At 40.5% G+C, this 17,889-nt stretch overlaps 1 protein-coding gene across 2 annotated transcripts; it reads left to right on the top strand.

The window, feature by feature from the left end:
* Positions 1-696: 696 nt before the first annotated feature.
* shprh (SNF2 histone linker PHD RING helicase) lies at positions 697-13,092 on the top strand (the record flags this gene model as incomplete). 2 transcript variants are annotated; one of them, XM_035674387.1, is given in 29 exon segments in its annotated part: positions 697-826; positions 989-1,207; positions 1,538-1,616; positions 2,045-2,195; positions 2,396-2,498; positions 2,584-2,843; positions 2,936-3,586; positions 4,143-4,394; positions 4,576-4,654; positions 4,813-4,976; positions 5,123-5,379; positions 5,647-5,768; positions 6,036-6,124; positions 6,359-6,451; positions 6,571-6,678; positions 7,536-7,678; positions 7,767-7,940; positions 8,118-8,180; positions 8,274-8,499; positions 8,684-8,821; positions 9,472-9,573; positions 9,696-9,767; positions 10,267-10,455; positions 11,093-11,185; positions 11,284-11,370; positions 11,741-11,919; positions 12,074-12,139; positions 12,339-12,419; positions 12,524-13,092. In XM_035674387.1, coding segments are annotated over 29 exon segments (4,467 nt in total), but the record flags the coding sequence as incomplete, so codon positions are not given.
* Between the last annotated feature and the right edge of the window lie 4,797 nt (positions 13,093-17,889).

Raw genomic sequence — 17,889 nt, forward strand, 5'->3', positions numbered from 1 at the left:
GGGGTGAGAGAGAGAGAGAGAGAGAGAGAGAAAGACAGACAGACAGACAGACAGACAGACGCACAGCAACAACAGTAGGATTAGAAATGCAGGATGTTGCAATACCAATAGTGAAAAACAAGGCTGCATATTTATATGTACAATATTGTCATGGTTCTAGTCCACTACATTTTATTTAAAGACAATACTGGCTGAACTTTATTCTATAGTATTTTTAAAATATGTCTCTGCTTAGCCACACTATGTAGCTTTAATACTGCTAGTCAACTACTAGTCTTCAATATAATACACAAGGCAAATGTGAAATATTACCTTGTATGCAATTACTTTTAAGACTGCATTTTGTTGAACTTGTGGTGTGTTTATTAAGCAAACATTTTGCTAATTTATAGGTATTTTAGGTATTTCTTTAGAGAATTGACAGTAGAGAATTCACATGACATGAGAGAGAGAGAGAGAGAGAAAGAGAGAGAGGTGGGTCATGCAATTAAGGTCCAAGTGTGGACCTGAACAACGGATGTTACGATACACGGACAGCGCCTCAAGCCTTTAGGCCACCAAACAACAGATGACTGGTTTATCCTCTCGAACGTTGTCTCAAGCAGCCACATCCACTGTCATACTCTTCGGTTGGATGGCGAACAGCTGAAGTTGTTTTACAGCGTTAATCAGCTGTTGTTTGTCTGCATCTGGCAGGTGGGGATTTACTTGCTGGAAGCTGGGCTCGGGAAGCCTGAGTTTCTCAGCGAGGGAAATGCTCGGCTGAAGAAAGCAAATCAACTAATGCAGAAGCTGATGGAATATTATTACGATTTCATTATCCCGGGTGAGTGTCTGGTCCTAATGTCTAATGCATGATGTGATCCAAGTTCTCACTTACCATAGCAGCCTCAACATTACATTTAATGTAAAGCAACGTGGGTCTTAAATAAAATATGACCCAAAATGTCTGGAATAAATAGATTTCTCTGCTGTTTTTTCCACGTAGAAGTTGTAGAGAATGAGGAGGAGGAATGTGACACCGACCTGGAGAGGCAAAATGTCGAGGAGCTCTACGATTACGTCAGGCACCTGCACCAGAGGGAGAGCCAGGAGGTGACCTACGACGTCCAGCACAAAGCTCTCATTCCTGTTCTCAGACCCTATCAGAGACAGGCTGTCAACTGGATGCTGAGGAGAGAGAAAACCAGGAACACTTCACCTAAAGGTACTCACTTTTTGTCCGATACACCTGTACATCGCTTCCTTGCTACACTCTTGACAGGAGAGGGGGCTGTACCAGTGGGTTTGCATTTAACTACAAATCATGTGCTTAATTTGGTCAACGTTTTCAACCATTCTCTAATGTGCAACTTACATTGTATACTAATGAGGTCTATGAGAGCAGACTGCCTTGCTGTGTGTGTTTGCTGTGTTGCAAATTAGCTATTGCATTTCTTTACCCTGAAACTGGAACCTGGAACTTTAGTATTTAGTAGCATTTTCAGATTAGTGCTGAGATTGAGTGAGATTGTCAATGTTTATCATTTATTTGCAGAACAAATGCTGCATTTCCTCTGGCGGGAGTTGATCGCTTTGTGTGGCAAGAAGTTGTTCTACAATCCTTTTACCGGCTGGTAAGAACTTGAATGTTAACAGGTCAGTTCACTTAAATCACAAAAGCATATTTTGTGTTTTACCACCAGTGCTATCTACCCAAACATCTGCTGCCAGCACTATGCAGCCGGGATGAATGAAATGTCTTTATGGTGATAAAAACATTTAAATAAGGCATTTTAAAAACTCAAAAGCAATGTGTCTTTCCAGAGGAAATGTCCAGAGCACATAAAAGCAAAACCTATTTGCATGGCTGGAAACCAGTAAAGGCAACTGGGATAATATGTCTTTTTGAATTTGGCTGAACTGACCCTTTAATTTGACATTTTGGTGTCCTTTTCTGGATGCACAGTTACATTTTGTCATTTGTTTGTTGAGTTTTCTTTTTAGTACTAAACGAAAGTATTTTTGGTTTTCAGCAGTTTTATTTATTTATTTTATTTTTCAGCTTAATCCGAGAATTTCCCCTGGCGGGTGTAGAGTGGCCTGGTGGGATCTTGGCTGATGAAATGGGGCTGGGAAAAACGGTGGAAGTTCTGGCTCTTATCCTATTTCACACTCGACAGGACCTGGAGCAGGAGGCCCTTAGCCTGCCTGTGGTGAGGATCAGTAGGCAGCTACAGATAAAAATACAGAATATCACCTTTTTCCTCCCTTCTTTGTCTCTCTCTTAACCTTCACCCTATTTGTGTTGTGGATGATTATTAACAGTAATAGGAATATTTGAATAATGTTCTGCATAGAAGGCATCCGCTATGTTGTGAAAGTGTGAATTTTTTTATCTCTTTTCGTCTTGCAGGGAAAATCCGTAAATTATTTCGTACCTCCTCCTCCCCTTGAAAGAAAGAAAGTTATCCGCTGCAAGTCTGAAGTTCAGCCTAAAATTAAAATATCCTACCCAAGTATGTCACTCACAATCCTCTCAGATGTCACACCTTTTATTGTAACTGCAGTTTGATTAAGATGCTTTGCATTATTTTTGTGCAGCTGTGCGTATCATGCTCCTCACTGCAATCAAGGAGATGAGATCTGGTAAAGGAGCCTCCGTCAACGCCATCTTCACCTACATTCGTGCCACCTACGGTTATGACCTCTTAAAAAACCGGAACCACATCCGGAAGACTCTGGTGAAGCTGATAGACGAAGGCCTGGTTGACCGGGTGAAAGGTCGAGGCTTGGCGGGGTCATTTAAGCTGGGGAAGAACTACAAAGAAACAAAGAAGATGTTAGCAGGAGCATCCAAGTTTGTAAGAATAAAGAACTTCAAATATAAATGTTTTAAGCTTCAAATATTACTTTGTTGTATTGTCTAACTTTTGTCTGATTTCTTTTTTGTTAGAATTCCAAAAACACAGAGAGCACACCAAGGAGGATGTTTCAGAGACGAGCAAAAGAGAAGGCAGAAGCAGCTCTGCAAAACTCTCTTACAGAAGATCAAATAGATCTGTACTCACCTACATCTGAGTGTCTAGCACCAGAGGAAACAGAAACCAAGGAATGGGATGAAAGTCTGAATGCGAAAGCGGATCAGTCAGACGACACGCAGGATACATCCCAAACATTCTCACAGGTGTCTCAGGATAAAAGTGAGTCAGACACACACGACATGCCCAGAATGGATGAGCCTCCTAAAGAAAGGGGAGAAGCTGCTCAGCTTGATTCACACGAGGAGACAGAAACCCCCACCAGAGCGTCTGTTTTCCCTTTCAACACCCCAGACTACCGCTTTGAGTGTATCTGTGGTGAACTGGGCATCATTGACTATAAGGCTCGCGTGCAGTGTATGAACTGCCAGCTGTGGCAGCACGCAGACTGTGTAAACTATAAAGAAGAAAGCCTCGAAACTACACCTTTCTACTGCCCTCACTGCCTGGTCGCCATGAAACCTGTCTCCACCGGTGCCACCCTCATCATCTCGCCAAGCTCCATCTGCCACCAGTGGGTGGAGGAGATCAACCGGCACATCAGGTCCTCCTCGCTGCGAGTGCTGGTGAGAAATATGAGTTTGTTGGTGGTAGATGTTTAGGTAGAAATGTCACATAGACCATCTCAGCAATCCTAAAGGACCTTGACACAGAACAACATCTCTGCACACTAGCTCCAAGTTTGGAAAATGTCATTACTTTGTGTGGTGGGTGTGAGTGAAATGCAGTGTTAGTTGCCATAACTACTGGCAATCAATCTTCAACTTGTGTGTTCTGGTGAGCCTGATAAGAGTTGAGATTACAGTCACACGTTGAAAGATAACATCACTAACATGCAGCCCTTTATCTCAAGTGTTAGTTTTACATGAGTAAGGCAGATAAGTGTGATGATATGTCTGTGTTTACGTGCCAATTGTTGCAGCTGTTATGACTCTACACACAGTCAGTACATTTAATTCCCAGACCATAAACCAAATGTTAATAAGAATATAAATGTACTGCAAATGTTGGTCTGTTACCCTGTCTGCTGAAGAGGTTTCTCAGGGCTTCCTAAATAGCACACACTAACAAAACTATTGAGCTTAAAGTACTTGGCTAATTAATATGACCTCCTTATGTCAGGTTTATCAGGGTGTGAAGAAGCACGGATTCATCCAGCCACATATGCTGGCTGAGCAGGATGTGGTCATCACCACCTACGATGTGCTGCGGTCAGAGCTCAACTACGTCGACATTCCCCACAGTAACAGCAAGGATGGACGCCGCTTCCGCAACCAGAAGCGCTACATGGCCATACCCAGTCCTCTGGTGGCTGTGGAGTGGTGGCGAATCTGTCTGGACGAGGCTCAGATGGTTGAATGTCCCACTGCGAAGGTGATTTGAAGGGAATCCACAAATATAGAATCTTATTTCTATCTCAGAATAACATATAGATCCTGACCACACAGTCGGGAATGTGTGAATAAAATATTATTCATTCATAGGTTGTACATAACATGTCAGACTATGTATTTAATATGTTTATCCTTTTGTTTATGCTCCCTTTTATTTTCAGGCTGCAGAGATGGCTCTACGTCTCGCATCCGTCAACCGTTGGTGTGTCAGTGGCACTCCTGTCCAGAGAGGCTTAGAAGGTAATACCATTACATAGAAAACAAAATACCCCATTTATCAAAGTAGGTCTTGAATGAGAGGTTCTGTGATTGGTTTCGTAAGGCTTTTAACAAAAATCATCAAAAGCTGCTTAAGACTACAAAATGAATCTCTAAACTGATGTTCCTTTTGTGTACAGATTTGTACGGCCTTGTACTTTTCCTGGGAGTTGACCCATACTGGGTTAAACACTGGTGGGAGCAACTGCTTTATCGCCCTTATCGACGTGGAAACACAGAGCCCCTGTACTATGTAATCGCTCAGTTATTGTGGCGATCAGCTAAAAAAGACGTCATTGATCAGGTAGGACCTCAAAAAGATCCGTACATCTTTGAAGCTGGATGATAACAGAATTTTAACTTGTAGTCAATGTTGCATTTCAGAATTTGTGCTCATTTTATAAAATGTAGTTCCAGTGTGTTTGATGATTTTGTCTCAAACTTTTCTAGATCCAAATTCCCCCTCAGACGGAGGAGGTGCACTGGCTTGACTTCTCCCCCGTCGAGGGACATTTTTACCACCGTCAACACGAGGTCTGCTCCCAGGATGCTCTGGTCAAAATCAGGAAGATCTCTGACTGGAGCCTGAAACTTGGCAGCCTCGACCGCCGCACAGTCCACACCATCCTGTGCCCTCTGCTGAGGCTGCGTCAGGCCTGCTGCCATCCACAGGCTGTGAGGGGGGAGTTCCTGCCTCTGCAGAAAAGGTAGATGACACTTGGCATTATGTTTTCAAGGCGCTTGTAAGCGAGAGGAGAGGTCTTTATCTTAGGGCAGCTGCGCCAGTTAATTAACAATCCTGCTCGACTAAATAGAGTATCACAGCATTAGCAACGGTAATAGACCGCGGCAACCTTTTTGTCAATTATACAGTCTGCGTTTGTGTTTATTTAAAGTTGACCCATTCTGAGTAATTTGCATTGGAGGGTTTTTGTTGAGTGGGTTTTATCTGTGTTGTGCCCCCCCCTCTCCAGCACCATGACGATGGAGGAGCTCCTGAAGTCCCTGCAGAAGAAATGTCGAGTGGAGTGTGAAGAAGCTCACAGACAATTGGTGTGCGCACTCAATGGCCTGGCTGGAATCCACATCATCAGAAGTATAAATCCCCACTTCTGTACTTGTGCTCCCTCTGCTCCCAGTTTCCCATGGGAATCAGTTCAAACAAAACACAAGCCATGATCTCATCTTTGTCTCTCTCAACACTTTTTGTACAGAGATGTTTTGTTGCAGCGGGTCTCAGTAAGGCCATATATATAATGTGGTGTGTGTACTGGGGTGGATTGTATAGCACGTCTCATTAACTCAACATGTGACGGACATATTGAGTGTCACCAATAATCGCTCTTTCCTTTGCCACCTGCAGATGAGTTTGTAGAGGCAGTAGAGATGTATAGAGAAGTGCTTCGTTCATCAGAGGAGCACAAAGGCAGACTGAAAACAGATTCATTACAGGTATATACCCTCATCCCATTCATGTCTTTTTCACGTGTCTGTGATTAACATATGAAGGGGTTCATTTCTAGTATCATAAGGCTTAAAATACAGCTTAAAGCTTCTTTAATTTATAAATTCTACTGACACTGATTCATGATAGACATTAGATTTTAATATTTTTCAATCATAATGGTTTATATATTGTGAGTTTGTATAAAAATGTCTAATTACTACATTATTTTGGTAAAACAGAGGCTTCATGCTACCCACAATTTAATGGAACTGCTGAGCGCAAAGCATCCTGGGATACCTCCTACGCTGAGAGACGACCGACTAAGTGAAGAGGTAATTCATCTCAGTCAGAATACATTTATTCCAGTAACAATTTCGCTTTTGTTAATTTTGGTAGTAAACCTGTGATTTTATTTTTTAAGAATGGCTTTTATCCTTCTATGTCTCCTTAGGCGGAGCAGCTACGGCAACACTACATGACCAAATACGACTCTGAGGTAGCAGATGCTCATCAGGGTCTACAGCCGGTACTGCAGAACATTAAAGAGCTGAAACGCAAAGTGAGAACTTCTTTTATATCTATACTGTGGCCATTTGTGCTTCATATTATTATGATTATCTGCCACATCAACATACCGTATGATATATACTATAAAAACTAAATATCAGCCATAAACCTCCAGTTACACCTCAGTAGGTCGCTGCCAGAGTGGGAAAATCCATTTGTGTACCCAGAAACAAACACACAAATATATATATATTATATACATAGATATAATTCTATATATTATTATTTATATATATATATATATAACAAGTATATTTCACACTCCCTAGACCCATGACACATTTTTAAATCATATAAACTGGAGTGCATAGTCAAATTCAGATCTACTATTTGTTGAGTCTTTGAAATGAACATGAAAAACGTAATTTCCTGACCACTCACCCTGTATTAAGGAGCTAATAATTAATAATTCATGAGTAATGAGTTTATAATCCTGGCATGGTACTGTATAAATGCTATTCTACAGGCTTTACTTTCTGCATTACCTTTTCTCGCAGTGCTCAGTAATACGTAGATGTTATTTTGTATTGCTCATCTTGGGTTTTATTACCTACCGTACCTGTGAGACTTTGCCTTGAGATCAGTTTCTAATTTACTGAATGAGAGTAATAATTACTTTTGTTAATAGTTTGAGTCCAGAGAGAGTGTAAAATATAAATGTTTTGTCACACTGAAGTCAGATCTGTATTTGGAGTAATACTTTAATTAAGACTGAACCAAAAACTTATTTTCTTCATAAGTCAAACTTATCATGATCAAATTCTACAAGGTCATTTTTACACATAATTAAGATTGCCAAATATATTTAATTAGAAAGAAAGCTTAACATAATTAACTTTCTCTCTCAAGGTCAAGCTGAATTCTCCCTGGTGGCTCGATGTTATCCAGAAGGCGATCCGCTGCGCCAACGACGACGATTTGGTGTCCCGCGTCAAGAATGAGCTGACGTCCAGCTACAAACAACAAGCCCACAAGCTCTCCATGGCAGACAAGTAAACGGCTTGTTTAGTAAAAAAAAATGTATAGAATAATAGTTAATACTTACACAAATGCTATAAATGCAAATGTGGACTCCTGCAGGTTCCGTGATGCCTGTGGTCTGCAGTTCCTGCTCACATCACAAATGCAAGATCTGATGAAATCCCAGAAGACTGTGCAAGATGCGGTGAAGAGTCTTGAAGGCCCGGCCTCAAAGAAAGTGATTGATGAGGTCACCATTTGTCACCTCAGGCCCATGAGACTGCCACTAAATAAGTAAGAATTCATCATTTTTGGTGTCATTTCAAGAATTTTAAATATGCAAATGTAACATTTCATCACAGCTTCTGAATGTGTTATAGAAGGCTCAGAAACATGAGAGTCTGCTTTTAAAATTTGGATAGTTCCTGTGTTTTTTATTATAATTAATATTCCTCTCTTGTCATATTTCAGTTGTGTTTTTTGCAAAGCAGATGAACTTTTCACGGATTACGAGTCCAAGCTTTTTTCTCACACGTAAGTAGAGCAATGTTTTCTAGACCTGCCGGACTTATCAGTCACTTTGCTTGAAAACCTAAGTGTTGATTTATGAGGAAAATTCCCTGACAGGGTGAAGGGTCAGACAGCCATCTTCGAAGAAATGATCGAAGATGAAGAGGGGCTGGTGGACGACCGTCTCCCCACCACCAGCCGAGGCCTGTGGGCAGCCAGTGAGACTGAGCGCACTCTGAAAGCCATCTTGTCCTTCGCCAAAGTGAAACGCATGGACCCGGAGCTGGTGGAGGAGGGCAACACTTTCATGGAGCTGTTTGAGAACTGGAAGAAAGAGTACAAGGTTTGTACACACACTTACAGCCCCTCTCTGGCTTTTTAAATAGGCTATGTATGAAGGCTTGCTTGAGTAACAACAGATTCCTTTCCAGCTATTAAAAAAAGCTTTACATCCTCCACTTCAGCATTAAAACTCAGGACTGTTTAAAGTGCCAATATTAATGAGATGAAACACTGTCCCATCCTAGGTACTGCATGAGTACTGGATGGTGCTGAGGAATCACGTGTCAGCCATCGATGAGCTGGGTATGGCCACCGAGAGGCTACGTGTGCGTCTGCCTGATGAACCAAAGCCCAAACTGCTGCACATCATCGAGCCACATGAGGTGACAGTGAAACTTTACAATCTGTACAGCATTCAACCCTCCATTCAGATATGGAAAAACTCCCCCAAAAATTCTTTAACAAGGGAAAAGAGATGAAAGAGCAACATAGGAGGGAAGCCTCTCTTGAAAACCGGAGAACATATTGTGCCATTAGGGCTGTAAAATCATCAAAACTGTTTTTGTTTATATACTTAATCTCCACTCCAGAACTAATCCTGATTTGTAGGGTTGCTTTACATCAAAGACCGTTCTCACACTAATGTTTAATGTACTGTGCAGCCTAGTGTTTCTTTATCTGTAGATCTCAACCCAAAACAGGGTCACACCACCATTTGATACACTTTGCATCACAGTTACCCTGAAACAGAGTAGAAGTACAGAGACACAGAATGTACAGTCTGTACCTCTAGTCAACATAACCCGCTTCCACGGATGTAAGCTCTTAGCTGAGTTCGGTTTTTATGAACATGTATGTAATTTGCTGGTTTGGTCCTAATTAATAAACAGTTGAGAGCGTCACTGCAGACCCTCCGACCCAGTATTGTGCACAGTTGTTTTTCTTGTTGGTGAAAGTTTCCAAGAATGTAATATTCTGCCTTAACTATTTTTACTGCATTCCTGACCTCTGCCCTCGGTTGTTTTGCTTCCAGGTGGAGCAGAACAGAGTGAAGCTTTTGAACGACCAAGCAGTGGCCAAGTCTCAACTTCAAAAGAAGCTCGGCCAGTATCTGTATCTCACAAATCTAGAGAAGGTTATTTACGTTTGATGGTTAACTACAAACCACACAAATTCTTTCCCAACTCTTTCAGAGACTTTATTTCAAACTATGCGGTATGATCTCACTCCAGATAACATAAAATTCCTTTGTTCCAGTCCCAGGACAAGTCTACTGGAGGGCTGAACCCAGAGCCGTGTCCAATCTGTGCCCGACCACTGGGACAGGAGGTGAGCATTGTTCAGTTGATGGTAAATTTTAAATGTCTTTTGCAACATCGCTGCTCGTCGACTATTGATGATACTCTGGTTGAGCTTTACAGCAAGCCAGGGAAACATTTTCTTGATGATAGTAATAACCTGATGCACCCAGGAAGTCAGCACGTGGAAGGTTTTGCCCGGTTTTAATTCCTGTCTTTGTAGAGTGAATTCACATGTGTGACTTTGAAGTTGTATTTCTATTTATATTATAAAGAATAAATCCTCACTGCTACTTCTGTATTTTCTTTTCAGCTAAAAAGTCACCCTTTAAAACTGACTTTTAACTGACTTGAATGATTATAACTGATTGTTTACTGTTTAATCTTATTACTACCTCTCTGGCTCTTTATTTAAGCTTTTTATAAATGTGTAAAGAAAGGTACTCTGCAAATAAAGTCCTTTTTCCAGCACAAATCGCCAATAGTTTTTTTTTTGTAGTCATCATTTCATCTCACTCTCTCTTTTCCAGTGGGCAGTGCTGACCTGTGGCCACTGCTTCTGTAATGAGTGTATTGCTATCATCGTGGAGCAGTACAGCGTGGGCTCAAGGCGGCGAGCCATCAAGTGTGCCATTTGTAGGCAGACCACATCCCACACTGAGATCTCCTACGTGTTCACCACCCAGTCGTCCAGCCAGGACCAGGACATACCAGTCAAGGTCAGTCAGCAACACCATCCTCATGTAATAGATGAAAGCAGCCCATCTGGGCACTTTGCCCTTGTTTCCTGACCCCACCCCCTTTTGGGGGAAAGCAGTCTTCTAATTTCACTGGTGGAAAATGCATCTGTTTTCCTGTTTGTTGTTTTGGTAGTGTGTCCAATGTGACATTACTGTAAACTAATTATATCACTGTGGTAAAGCGGAACCGCTGTCTCTATTTTCATAGCAGTTTGTGCTCATTAAGCAACCTTTTACTACGAGCCGAGAGAAGTAGAACCAACCACTTCCTATGTCACTATATGCTGTTTACAAGGTTCGTTATTAGAACCTAGGTCAGCTCAAATTAGGCATGTAATTAAGGTTAAAATAACCACTGTGTTTACAGTGTTTGCAACAGCCGTACATATTGTATAGTAATGTTTGGTTTTATCTGGCTTAATTGTCCAAAAGTTGTTACATGTATTTAGTTGCTCACCTGAATGACTAAGATATTATGACCATAGATGTTACCATAATTAGCACTTATCAGGGGATTATACTTTGATCCTTGTCTTGTAATGTATGTAATTTTTGGCTGGGCGATTTTCTATTAATTAACTCTGTAGCCTAATTTTCCTCTCCCTATGGTTGTCAGGGAAGCCACTCTACCAAAGTGGAGGCAGTAGTGAGAACACTAAAGAAGATTCAAGTGACCGACCCCGGGGCCAAGTGTCTTGTCTTCTCCACGGTAACAGTAAACTATCCCTGCTCCGTAAGATAGTGATTTATGTTGATGATATCGAGTTTGGATCTGACCCAGTTTGTTTCCTTTTCTCTCCTGCGCAGTGGCTGAGTGTCCTGGACATTATTGCCAAGGCCTTGTTTGACAACAACATGGAGTTCTCTCAAATCAATGGGATTCACAAATTCCAGGTTTGAATCTTCATTATAGCCATTCATTTTTCCCTGCACTGTGCAAAAAACACATGATTCCCATGCCTTTATCTTTAGGTTCAATGAAGTGTTTGACCTCCAGGCACACTAAAACAGAAATCCGAATTCCAATATCGTATCTTTTGTCTTTTTGCCATCTCCTCTAAACATTTCATGGAGATCCAATCCAAAATTTGTGCAATACCCTGCTGACATACAGACAGATGGACAAACAGAAAATATAAAAAATAAAATCCCTCACAGCTTGTACTCGAACAACTTAAGTATCTGCCAAAAATGTAGAATCACTTTGTAGAAATTGCTTGACTCAGGTGTGATTGTAACTAGCGCATTGACCTAAATTTTCCAGGAGAATCTGAGCTCCTTTAAATACGAAGAAAAGATCAACATCCTCCTCCTTCCTCTCCACACCGGCTCCAATGGACTGAACATCATCGAAGCGACTCACGTGTTGCTGGTAGAGCCGATCCTCAACCCTGCTCACGAGCTCCAGGCCATAGGCAGAGTGCACCGGATCGGCCAAACCAAGTAAGACACGCTGATGTTTCGACCTACAATACACGCAATGAAAGTAACAGTTGCTACATTGCTGGCCACCTGCAGGCAATGAGTATTACAGCTATTTAGGTTTTAGGACTTGTACCACATACATTGCCAACAATATTACTTTCCTTGCCTGTAGATGGTGCCATCTTTGTGATGGTGACATCTTCAGGTCAGCTGCTGCTGGCCCTCTCTTTTCATGCTGGTAGGTGTCACAGGTGTCTGTGACGTCACAGATGTCTTTGACACCCATCGGACTGCACTGCTATCAGTGCCAGATCCAAGATTTCATACTAACAGATAAAACAAACCCTCATAAAATGTGGTTAAAGTTAATTACACTTAATAAAAAGTGCCTCTACTATTTTGTGCATTCTTTGTAATTTCTGTTTTCTGTCCACCAGGCCAACATTTGTTCACAGATTCTTAATCAAATCTACTATTGAAGAGAGAATGCAGGCAATGTTGAAGACAGCAGAGAAAAGGTGAGAGCCATAGAATATATGAAATTGTACTTTTGACATTTTTGTATTTAAACCGCATAGATTTAGTTAACTGAAAGGATTGATCAAACCTTTTCTAATTCTAGTCACACCAGCACGGCCATGAAGCACTCGGAGGCCGCCGTACTGACAGTAGCCGACCTGGCTGATCTATTTACTGAAGACACAGAACATCTGGAGTGAATGTGAACACCTGGATACACAGAGTGCAGAAGCTACACAGGCAAATGGAGCTCACTCTTTTCACAGTACTGATTTTGCACATTCAACTTTTTATATAAAGAAAACATGTTATCAAATGCATTTCCAAACAGATATTTTAGCAGGTCACTGACAACATGTTTCTTAATTGTATTTAATTTAAGATTTTTAATCTCTTTGAATTTTTGTGTATTTGGCTCACTTGTTGTCATAGTTGTAACAATAACTACTTCAGCTGTTCAAGTACATGTTTGATGATCACATTTAACTAGACTGTACAGTATTGTTGCTTGTGTTAATCTGATATTAAGTATATGCATTTATATATATGAATTTTACTGTAAGTTGACAGTTGAAAACGGAGGAATACAGATGCTGTAATCACACTAGTGATTGAAGTGTTCTCACAATTTTCAGGAAATAAAAGTCTGTCGATGGCAGGGTTATCACCAGCTCTTTTTGTCTGGTGCTTCTCTTGTGGTTTATTTCTATGCAGTAAAAATGGAAGCAGGAAGGAAGCCATTGACCTTTACAGGAGCAAAAGAGAGATTTTCTTTGACCAGACAATCTTCTTTAAGCTATTTGTCTGTTAAAACAATGGCAGACAATTCAACCTAACACTTACGTCTGTCTCATTTGCAAGACAAAAAAGCACAAGATTCAGTGTCTTGGAAACTAATCTTGTAAATTAAACTCATAAAAGTCAGAAAATGTGAAGATGTTTTCTGTCTCATGGCAGCAGTTATCTAATCTTTTTCTGATATTTTTCTGACACTACCACAAATTGTCTGGACACGTTTAACAAATATGTGGCTCTTTTATTACATTTCCCCTGTTTCAAACCTTTATAATATAACGAAAATAATCTTCCCTTTCTTGTGTTTGAAAGTATTTTATGGTCTGTTCTACCACACATGCACACTCACAGGCCTTTGGCATCGTGACTGAATTGCCCTTGACTCGTAATGACTTTCTTTTTGCCTGACTGACTGGGATTCCCGCACCAGTAAAGATTTTAAAATGTCCAGACAAAGGATGTAGACAACAAAGAGTGCCTGCCCAGTGCTGTTGTTTCTCTTTACATGGTTACCAGACTTCTTGCTGCTCCTTGTAGTAAGAAACAGTTGTAAGATGTTTACTAAGAGGACATCACCGCAGTAGGCGGTAACATACGTGTTACCTTGGACTCCCCTCAGTTCCCCCTATTCATGTGCGGAATCTCATTGTTGGTGGGGACATCATTCAAGCTGGTGTTTTAAGGCCAGAGGGAGGCTCCCAGTTCATTAGAGCTGTGTTTCGAGGGCTGGAGTAAGAGAGGGGTACTACGTCTTCTGGTGACAGCAAGCTGTGGTGAAAAGTCCCCAGAAGATTCACAGAGTTTCGGGGAAAGGGCCAAAAGTTACTGGAGAGGTTGAGCTCAGAGAAACCAGAGGGAGAGTCCTTGGAAGATGGCACCTGCCAGTTTGGTTTTTGCCTGGTTACTGTTCACCATGAGGATGGTCACCTCAGCAGTGTATCTGGAGCCTGAGGAGGAGGGTGAGCTCACACCTCACATCACACAACCAGGAGTCAAGGGTCAAACAAATGGTTTTTATGGAAACTTTATTCCTTTAAGAAGTCATTAGGGAGTCATTTTTCATATTGACAATCATTGGTTTAACATAACCTGACTGCAAGGGCTTTAAAATGTTCTTCCAAAAGGGACCATTTACTGATTCAAGTCAAAGTGGTTTCTTTCACAACAGTAGCAGTATAAGTTGGCATTTATCAGTGGTGAAAGATGCATTCAGATCCTTTACTTCGGTATCTTATCTTACTAAAGTGCAAGTACAGAAGTATTCAATATGCAGCAGAACGACCCCTGTCAGACTAATATTACTATACATTATATTATTGAATCATTATTATTGATTTATAAATGTGTAGGCAGCATTTAAATGTTGAAAGAGTTACTTGATGTGCCTTAATTATGGTAGATTGAAAAGTACAACATTTCCCTAAGTAATGTAGTGGAAAAGAAACATAAAGTAGCTTAAAATAGGAATACTATGGTATTTAACAAGTATTGACCTCTAAAATATCTGACTATCTTAACTGAAATTTAGATATCTTATAGACAAATATGGATTGTCTATGAGACTTAACATGTGATTCTCTAATCTAATAATATAATAATATCTACATTTGCAGACTGGTAGAGAACTACCCAGAAGGGGTATTTCAAAAATCATCATCTCTTAACATTATTTGAAAGGAATATTGTTTTGTGTGAGATTTGATTTGTTTTCATCTTCTTTTTATTAGAGCTCAATGAAACTGTCATTTGTACCAACGACCATATGGAGGTTGTTATTCCCAGTTCTTTCTTCCTCAACAAAGAGCCTCCAGTAAATGTAAGTGAGCACCAAAGAAACGTCAACGTATTTTCCCTCAGCGTAGGCGTTCTCTACTGATATTCTAAATTATTTTAAGTGTGACTTAAATTTCTCTTTTTTTTTTTGTATTGCGTTTTTTTTCTGTTTAGGTTTGGGATTTGCATTTAAATGATCCAGAGTGCCGCGGCGTTAAGGTTGGAGACGACTACGTTTTCAGCATAAAGACAAATCTCTCCGACTGTGGGACTATAATGGTATCACCTTTTGCTTAACTTTTGCATCAAAGTCTGTGACAACCTCTTAGTCTGTAGGAGTCAAACTAATCAAATGTTGCACGTGAACTCAGACATTTAAAACAGCTCTTAACAAAGCATGCAGACATCCGCTTTAAACTAAATGAAGACAAACTACACTCGGTTTATCCATTATTGACAACATAAGATCCCCATCGTAATAAATTACTTATTTTACGATGTATAGGGTTGTTGTGGGAACAGGCCCCACAAGCAGGATGCCAAAAAAGGAGTTACTTTACTCAGTTTACTGCACTTTACATAACAGTAAAAAATTACTTGACTAAGACCAGAGACTTTTTTGCTGTGACGTAAATGTGGACTGTGAGGCTCTGTGTTTAGTTGGGTACTATAGAATTAGCTCATAGCTAGTATAATAAGATGGACAGAGAAAGGCACATAGTCTGAGCCCAGACAGAAAGGAGTGAAGAGAAAAGAGGGGGGGTGGCATGTATGTCAAGAAAGAAGGGCGGCGTTGTTCCTTTTTCCTATAACAGTGCAGGACCTTATTCAAAGCAGCAACAGGACCCTGAATGGCCTCGTAGCTCTAAATTATCAGGATTTACATGGAAATGATGATTATTTGTTGTTGTTCACTGAATGGGAAGGCCGTAAATCATTGGGCAACTAGCCCCCTGATTATTTTAATCCAGCCACTCTCATGGATTAAACTCTGGCAAAGTTTAAATCCCTACTTCAGCACACGAGTGTCCTTGAATTACTTGCTTGGAATGCATGAAGCTTTTTCTTGTAAAGCAAGCCAAAGGTTAGCACAGCTTTCAACAAGAAGGAAATCTCCTAGTTCTCCACCTCAGCAATTTTACAAGGTTTTTGCTTAGCGGCTGAGGAAAGTAAGCCTGCTCCAGATTAGATGGCTGTTGCTAAAGGAGAAGAATGCCATAGCTGTCAATCTTGCTTTCACCTTGAACTTAGGACGTTTTAAACCTGCCATCAGAGGAGGAGTGACTGAATTGTTGGGTTTAAAGGTCAGCCAATTTTATTGGAACATGACAGCATGCTGGCTCATGTTTCAGTAATAGTTCTACATTTGTGAGACACATAGCCTTGATGTTACCCAGTGATACATGCAAGTGCCAGTGGGGTTCTGCCATGGAGCAATGAAGACCTGCTGCTCGCTGTAGAGAACTGTCAGTGGTGCTCATGGTAGGGGGTGGTGTGTTTACCAAGAGCTAGTAAAAGATGTCTGAAATGTTGGAGCTCGAGGCAATTCATCCAGCTCAGTGTCTACAGAAGCCTCCCTCCATCGCTCAGCAGGAGCCCAGACAAACCTTGGACGCAACCTTTTCACCCGTCCACATTTTATGGCTTCACCTACGTCAGCTGCCAACAGTTAAATAATGAACATTTACAGAGTGTGAAAGGATGATAACTATAGAAGTTATAGTTTGGGTAAGAGGTTACATAGACTAACCTCACTGGCTTCTTTTACTCTTTAATGTGATTTCTACAACTGAAATATGCTGCAGCTTTGTCCATTTTACATGTGTCCTTTTGCCCTCTAACCACTTTAACACATACTGTATATAGGGGGTAGTTTTCAAGCAAAAATGTTGATGTTTGGATGGTTCCAGGTTTGCAAATGTGAGCATTCACTGCTTCTCTTGGTCTTACGTTATAGTAAACTGAATATTTTTGAGTTTTGGACAGCTGGTTGAACAAAACAAGACATTTAATGATGCTGTTAAAAGGTCTCTGAGAGATTGTGGTGACAATTTTTCAATGTTTTCTGATGTTCTATCGACCAAACAATTTATTAATCAAGAAAATAATCTGAAAAATAAAATTGAAAATGAAAGTAATGAGTTAGTCGCAACCCTAATGTCAGTACTGTGAATGAATCGGTTTCTAACTAGATCAATCAACAATTTTGTTTATATATTTGGATCCCCATTAGCTTTTACCAGCTCAACAGCTTCTCTTCCTGGGGTCCATTTGAAAATTGATTAATCATTTAAATCATTTAAGGAATTATGCCACACATTCTCTAGTGCTACCTTCTTCTTATGGATATGAGATTGAATATATTTGCATTGTGGACTGTTCCTCATACAAAATAAGCAATTTAAGGATATTTTATAGATCAAATAAATTAAACAAAGCAATGCTTGTCATATTAATCAATAATGAAATAATCATTTGTTGCAATACTGGAATGCTGATCAACTTACTTCTTCTGCACTGATGAGCAGATCAGTAAACCATTACAGGAACCAGCAGTGTAAAAAGACTTTGCTGTGTAATGTTTGAATCCAGATTTTCAGAGAGACATTGGTAGACGAGTGTAGTTCAGGGTCAGTGGGTCACCAGAATTGTTGAGCTGCCTGAGATTTTCACTGACCAAATTAACTGAGACATGTAAGCAGAGACACCCTCTTGATAATAAATCCCTGCACTCTTCAAACTCCCTTTCACTTAATGTCTGTGCCAGATTTCTGCAGTGGTACACAAAAAAAGCATAATAGTGGATGTCTATTCTTGTATTGGCAAAAGAAACATGTTCCACTTAGCTATTCAAATCTCTCTTACTTGATTAGTTTCAACTGACTTCTATATTTGTCTTTC

The sequence above is a fragment of the Morone saxatilis genome, unplaced genomic scaffold (genome assembly GCF_004916995.1).
Source record: "Morone saxatilis isolate NCDOM2014 unplaced genomic scaffold, NCSU_SB_2.0 Contig3, whole genome shotgun sequence".
Lineage (NCBI taxonomy): Eukaryota > Metazoa > Chordata > Actinopteri > Moronidae > Morone > Morone saxatilis.